The sequence below is a fragment of the Anastrepha ludens genome, chromosome 4 (assembly GCF_028408465.1).
Source record: "Anastrepha ludens isolate Willacy chromosome 4, idAnaLude1.1, whole genome shotgun sequence".
In the NCBI taxonomy this organism is placed as follows: domain Eukaryota; kingdom Metazoa; phylum Arthropoda; class Insecta; order Diptera; family Tephritidae; genus Anastrepha; species Anastrepha ludens.
Window position 1 is genome coordinate 60,142,543 of NC_071500.1, and position 7,666 is coordinate 60,150,208.

General features: G+C 35.7%; 1 protein-coding gene across 1 annotated transcript; it reads left to right on the forward strand.

The window, feature by feature from the left end:
• The first annotated feature begins 6,039 nt into the window (after window positions 1-6,039).
• On the forward strand, window positions 6,040-6,500 carry LOC128861537 (uncharacterized). The gene has a single exon (XM_054099737.1). It carries the CDS (start codon window positions 6,166-6,168, stop codon window positions 6,388-6,390), a length of 225 nt encoding a protein of 74 aa, XP_053955712.1. The 5' UTR covers window positions 6,040-6,165; the 3' UTR covers window positions 6,391-6,500.
• The last annotated feature ends 1,166 nt before the right edge of the window (window positions 6,501-7,666 follow it).

The following is a 7,666-nucleotide window of genomic DNA, read 5'->3' on the forward strand; positions in this document are numbered from 1 at the left end:
CAATACCCTGTGGAATGCCAGCTTTAATTTCTTTGAGTGCAGAGTATGTAATGCTGTATTTGATTCGAAAAAAGCGTTCTAAAAAATATGATTTAAGTAGGTTGTGATATTATGTTGGTGGTAATGCGTTAATCTTTTGAGAAGCCCACACAGACGATTGATACTTTAAAACACGAAGTCAAAGTTGTCATTCATGAAATTGGAGCCCAAACAATCGAAAATGTGCTTAAAAATTGGGTTGATCGAATGGCCTTCTGTAAAGCCAATCGTGACAGTCATTTGACCGATATTATTTTTCATTCATAAATGACAATGTTCAATCTTCAAAATAAAAAAAAAAGTTTGAAAAAATATTGATTCGATTTTTTATAGCCGATTCAAAAAGCAAATTTCACATGGCCCACACTATACTAACACGTTTGAAATTACATTACTTGTTTTGATATTTCGGAGCAGTTTGAGAAATAGCAATTTAAGATTTTTTTTAATACAGGGTTGGCCATCTTTTATGAAAAAAAACAACTGATTTGTATAAGCGAGGTATTTTTATTTGGTTAGGTTATTTACAATTTATTAAAACTATTTTTTGAATACAATATCAATCAAGTGGACACCTTTATTAACAATCACAAACCTTGTCAAGCATTTCGGGTTTTATAGCGTCGATATCGCGTTGTTTCGGTGTAAAGCGATCCATGGTTGAGCGGCTAATACCCGCATTTGTTGCCTGCGATCCATTTTTACTCACAAAACTATCCAATACACAAACCAGCTGTTGTTGCTTTTTCCAATTTTCATGTCCAATCCATGAAGTAGCTGTACCAGATCATTCCGAATGGCGTTTGTGTTGGCGATTTTCGTATTTGAGGTAGGAGTTTTATAATAAAAAAACTAGATCCAGTTGACAATGGATAAAATTATCTAGTAGGTAACAGAGAAAATTATTGGTTTATTGATCAATGAAATTGTAGTCACGCGTCGGGTGACTACTAAGGTTATTTGAAGTATGTATGTGGTTGGTTCAAATTCATTAAGTGCGACTTTTCTCTGACCTAAAACTTCGGTTATTAAAAACAAGCGTTATAGGTAGTTTTAGTCATAAAACGTAGACTAAACCAATTCATAAATTACTACGTAATAAAATCGAATGTTTTTAATAATCTCCCTCAAGGTGATATAAGGTAATATAAGTAAATACGAAGGAAATGTAAGTGTGTACTTAAGTCTTCAGTCTTTAAACCACAAGTGCCGCCAATTGAGTTCAAAACTCAACGCAGTTATCATTCGATTAACCGTTTTACGCTCGCGCACACTTATGTCCAAGCCATAAGTGACACTCTGTATATATATAATACCAAAATGATCAGAGTAATGGGAGAAGTTGATTTAGCCATATCTGTCTGTTTGTCCTTCCGCCCGGCCGTGCGCACGATAACTCCAGCAAAATTTAATATATATCAATCAAAGTTGGTACATACATACATATATGACTCTCTATCGAAGGTAGGTTTGTGTTGAAAATGGACTAAAACGGTGAATAACCAGGCCCATCTCTCATGTGGCGGTAATTTTCATAAAAGGAAAAAATGTGATATCTCTTATAAGTTATAAGTGAACCAATTTTTTATTTATTTATTTGTTTATTTATTTATTTATGTATTTACTACAATAGAAATAGAATTATAAATATTTAAACCTAAACTAAAGTAAACCTAAAATACTCCCATTTGGTTTAAATATGGAACTCAAAGTAAAAAATACGAGGTAAGTAAAAATTTTGAAAAATGGTTGAATAATAATAAAACTCGTCCAAACTTGGTGCACATATTGCTGCCCACTCTTTGTGTGCCAATACTACATTTCCGTTCGTCCATCTGACGTTAAAAGCTGCTCCCCACGCCCACTTTTTGTGTGCTAAGACTAAGTTTCCGTTCGTCCATCTGACATTACAAGCTATAACTCTCATAGTCCATGAATTTATTTGACTCCAAAAATTAACACCAAATTTAAATGAAATCTTACTAAAATATGCGCGTTATAAAAATTCGGCCCGGATCGAATTTAGCACTTTCTTACAAGTTGCATATAAAAATATCGTGCTTGAATTATTTGTAACATTAGTTTATATATTTTAATGCGTACCTTCATTGATTACATGACAATTATTAATCATGCAATAATAAAACAGTATTAAAATATTGAAAAACAAAACAGGAACTCAGCTCATGTCAACATATATGTATGTACATGCATACATATATATGCGCATATGTATGTGTATACCTCGTACACGCATTTACAATGAAAAATGGTGGAAACAAATATTTTTAATTTCTTTATAAATAATTGCCAATGTGTGCAATAAAATAAACGTGCGTCCGAAGTGTTTTTGACGTAATTGATGATAGTAATGAAATAGAACTCGACTTAAGTTTGAGAATGAATTGGTAGGCTAATGCGTATTGATTAGCTTATACTTAGCTTGACCTTTGTACATTAGTAAATGCATACTCGTATATCTGCACTATTTACAAAATAAAATAATAATAAATAACAAAACAAAGGCATTATGACGTTACTACAATGTGTAAATTTACTATATTATGTCCTGGATGAAGTTGATTGGCTGTTTGGTAAAATATGTGGGATAGACTCAGGTCGTTTATTTATTTATTTTTGTTCCTACATGTTTTTAAATTTCTTCTACAATCTTTAACAATGAAAATCTTTTGTAAGGGTTCTTGATTTTGAGAGGCGTGGGACTACATATTAGGAAAAAATTTGGTTCAAATAAAAGAAGTATGAATTATGATTATTTATTAGTGTTTACTATGATTTATTTTGAATAATTGATGAATATAGCACATACGCTCAAAAGTCCCGGATCTAACAAAGAAAACACGTTTTTTTGTTCAAAATTAGCTTTATTCATTAACGTAATCCATCAAGAACATCGCAATCATTCCAGTGCCGCTCTAACATTTCAATGCCACTTTTTTAGAACAATTTATCTATTGCCTCGAAATAGGCCTCAGTTTCAGCGATAATCCTCTTTCTTCGAGCGAAATTTCTTACCAGCGAGCATTTTTTTAGGTCTGCGAACTGCCAGTAGTATCTGGGTGTCAAATCTAGCGAATATTGTGGATGTGAAAGCAATTCGAATTTCAATTCATATAGTTTTGCCATTGTTTTGATTTACTTGTGGCACGGTGCGTTATCTTCAACAGTGAGAAAACGCGGCACCCACTTTGAACAGAGTTTTCTCATAGCCAAATGCTCATGCAATATAAAGCCAACACGTTCTTTTGATATCGATACTATGTCAGCTAACTACGCAACTTCACTTTTCGATAATTCAGAACTATTTTGTGGATTTTTTGTGATGTTTTCTGGTGGTACGGCTTCATTTGAACGTCCACTGCGTTGTGTCTCTACGAGCACGTTTGAAGTCAAAAAACCATCATTTTATTATTGTTTCTGAAGCAGTATAAAATGAAAACACGAAATTTTTTTTTGATCCATTATTTTGAAAATAACAAAAGTTGCGTCAGTCTTAGCATAATAACTCACGAACTAATAAATGGAATATCATTAAGGTTAGTACTAAGTGAAAATAAGGTGGATTCAATAGAACTAGTTCCGTCTATATAATAGATTATCCCCGAGACTTTTCAGTCCCGCTAACAGCAGGTTTCAAACAGCCACCGCAGCCGAATGGATAGCCGCGTGATTACCATTCGGAAGTGTATAGGCTCGAAATCTCGGACACGAAACATCAATTTTTTCTAATAGCTGTCGCTTCTCGATAGACAATACCGTCCCTTCGAGTGTATTTCTGCTTTGAAGAATTCCTCATAAAAAAGCATATGCTGTTCGAAGGCGGTATAAAACTTCAGACTCCTCCTATTGTGGAACAACATCAAGACGCACACTACAAATAGGAGAGGAGCTCTGCCAAATACCTAAAACGGGTGTAAGCGCCAATTTTATGTATATAACAGCAGGTATAAAAGCCAACGATAAAGCTCACTTTCCGCGTGCTTCATAAAAGGCGTCCACTTTTTGAAAGTTGTTATGGCACAGAAGAGTAGTTGTATAGCCATAGGCGAAACAGAAAAGCTTTTAAAAATACATATCAACAAGTATACTCTACAGAATTCATAAAGTGAAAGTAGGACGGAGTCTCTTCATAACTTTCACAGTGGAAAATACTCAAGTATTTGAGATCGCAGAACTCAATAGAGGAACTGGCGTTATAAAAATGTTTTTAATGGCGCCATCTTTTTAATGATTTAGTGCGTTGGAAGTTACATCCGTAGCTGACTTCCAGTGAAAGCTTGGTGACGTTCGGTTCTGTGGAAGCAGAGTTATTGCGTCTAAAGTGTCAGTATGCTTGTGTCATCGGTACAAAAATGAGTTTCGAAGAGAGAAAGAGAGAACTCGTGCTAGAGTTCATGAGTGGTTTACACGTTTCAGAGATGGTTGTGAGGACATAAATCACAAAGAACATACGGGCCGCACAAAATCAGTAATCACCGAAAACTCTAGCCATATTCGTAAATTTATCAAAAAACAACCGAAATCATCGTTGAGATTCATGGAATCGGAGTTGAATATCTCCGAAACATCGATTAATCGCATTTTAACTGATCATTTGTGCTGGGCACGTTTCATTCGAAAGACGAGAACTTCCTTTACAATATTATAACTGGTGATGAAACGTGGTGTTTCCAACCTGAACCTTAAAATAAGCTGGTGCCAAAAGTGCCGGATGGTAGGCCGCAGACGAGCCACCACCTAAAAATCGCGTTTGGAGAAGACAAAAATCAAGTCGATGCTCATTTGTTTTTACGATTCCAAGGGAATTGTCCACACGGAGTTCGTGCCATCGGGCCAAACCGTCAATGCAATATTCTATTCTGGCGCTTTGAAGCGTTTGTTGAGTCGCATTTGTCGAATTCGCCCTGAGTACCGCGAAGGGGGAAGGTGATGCTTATTGCGTGATAATGCACCATCTCATCGATCCACTCTTGTGACAAATTGTTTGACTAGAAATCGCATTTTAACCATGGATCACTCACCGTATTCGCCTGATATAGCTCCCTGTGACTTCTACCTATTCGGAAAATCGCATTTGGCCATGAAAGGGAAACGTTTTGCGTCGGTAGAGGCCCCCCAAAAGGCTTGTACAGACATCCTGAAAGACTTTCCGGTCAATGACTGAAACACTCTTTCGAAAAGCTTTTAGATTGCGCAAAACAGAGAGGACTATTTTGAATAAATAAATTCGAAATTATCAGTGAAGAAAGCTCCTGCCGTTTTCATTTTAGCGCAGTCTAGTGTATTTTGAACTTAACCTTGTATATTTGGCGTAAAGCTGAGCTAAAAACAAACTAAAATCGGCCGCCACAATGCCCGGATAAGTGTGTGGCACAATTCGATTGGTCACGGATTGAAAGCCTACGGTGTACAATAAACACGAAATGATGGAAAACGTGTTTTCTAATATAATAGTTAAGGCGCCTCGAGCGGAGAACGAAAAGCCTTTCAGTGAATTTTTTGCAAAAAAAAGGCTTCTCATGGAAAACCAGGCGTTCGGAGGCGCGTTCACATCAAAAGCACACCATAAGTTGGAGGAAAGGCTCGGGCAAATACACCTAATAAAATATGAATTTTTTATACACACGCATAGTATGTATGTTTATGTATGTATACATATATATTATATATAAATGTATTCTAAAGATAATTGGACGTTGAACCCAGGTATGTATGTAAGTAATCACTTTAGTTAAAACCAGCATCCGTGTGTAACTAGAAAATAACGCACAAAGCAAATTCAAATATTAGTAACTAACTAACTCAACACACTGTAAAAAGGGAATATTGTATACAAACATACTAAGAATTGATAAGTGCCAACCTATCAGCTGAGACTAAGTTCCAATCACTAAAATAAACCGACGGCAAACGGCGACCATACACCTACTTACATACATATACGTAATATTAAGTGTAGAGAGTATAAAAAGATCGATCTTTCTTCACAGCTAACAGATTGAAGTGAGCATTGAAAGTAACAATAGGCATTCAAACTACGTTGTTGTACAAAGCTTTTTATTTGGTGAAAACTATTTAAATTAACAAAAAGCAAACATTTTGGAAATGTCTGCAAAAAATCTTAACCCACTCGTTGGTGCCACCACCCGTTATATTGCCGGTAGAAACGCCGTGCAGACAGTTTATTGGCGAACATCACCTGGGCCCAATGGACGAATGGTAAAAATACACAAATATTGCGAATTCGACAAAACACAGGACCTGCCTTCCAAAATACGCTTGCAATACCATAATGAGAACTATCGGGCGAGGGTTAAGGATCTGCAGTGATCTCTGCGGTTGTCTGCAAAAATGACGATTTTTAAGATAATTAGTTTGTATATGTATTAGTTAATTATGTGTTAATTTAATTAGTTAATTACTAAATTATTGAAATCTAATTGTTGTTTTTTTACTTCCTACTTACCGCACCGATATGCAATGCATGTTTAAACTTTTTATTCTTGAATGGCGCGAGCTTAACAAGGCGCGCCAGTTGTGCTAACAAGAGTCACTTGGGCGCACCAGGTAAATCCAAGTATTTCTCCACCTGAACTTTCCAACGTAGTGGGGGCTTTTGTCTTCATCTGCTACTATCTACTGGTACATCGGATACTTTCAGTGCCTACGTATATATAAAAGTGTGATTTTCACAAACTTATATATCGGAGATTTCAATAGGGACATAACAATTTATTAACGGGATTCCTGAGATAATTTAAATATGGATATGGATAGCGCTGATATGGCCATTGCGAATTCGTTTGCAGAGATTGCATGAGCTCTACTTAATATAATTAGTTTGGGCGCTTCGAGTTATCAAAAGTCTTCTTCTTAAGTTAATTTAATGTTGTAAATGTGCGGTCACGATTTTTATATAAAATTTCTCACAATTTCGTCTTAAAGATTCGTAATTTCACATAACCGCGTTCTTAATTTTGCTTTTTACGATTTTCCAAAAACATAGGTTCGAAACTCAGTGAAACACCAAAATGAAGAAAAAGTTTTTTCTAATAGCGGTTACCCCTCGGCAGACAATGGCAAACCTCCGAGTGTATTTCTGCCATGAAAAAGCCTCTCATACAAAAATATCTGCCGTTCGGAATCGGGTTGAAACTGTAGGTCCCTCCATTAGTGGAACAACATCAAGACGAACAACACAAATTGGAAGAGGATCTCGGCTAAACACCCAAACAGGGTGTTCGCGCCAATTATATATGTATATATAATATATAATTATTTCGTGAGTTATTGTACTAAGAGCTACTTCAGTTATTTTCAAAACAAAGGATCAAAAAGAATTTCGTTTTTTTCATGTTACACTGCTTTTTGATGGCAAAAAATACCATTCAAGCAAAGCTATGACTTGAAAAGTGTTATGGGACTCCGCTCCTCAGAAACAACAATAAAATGATGGTTTGTTGACTTCAAACGTGGTCGTAGAGACACCAATGATGCACAACGCACTGGACGTCCAAATGAGGCGATAACAGCAGAAAACATAAAAAAAAATCGACAAAATCGAAGGAAAATACCATCAACGGTGAATATTATACATATAGCGTTA

Excerpts from the sequence above, each read along its gene's own strand:
- LOC128861537 (XM_054099737.1), top strand. The coding sequence starts at position 6,166 with ATGTCTGCAAAAAATCTTAACCCACTCGTTGGTGCCACCACCCGTTAT.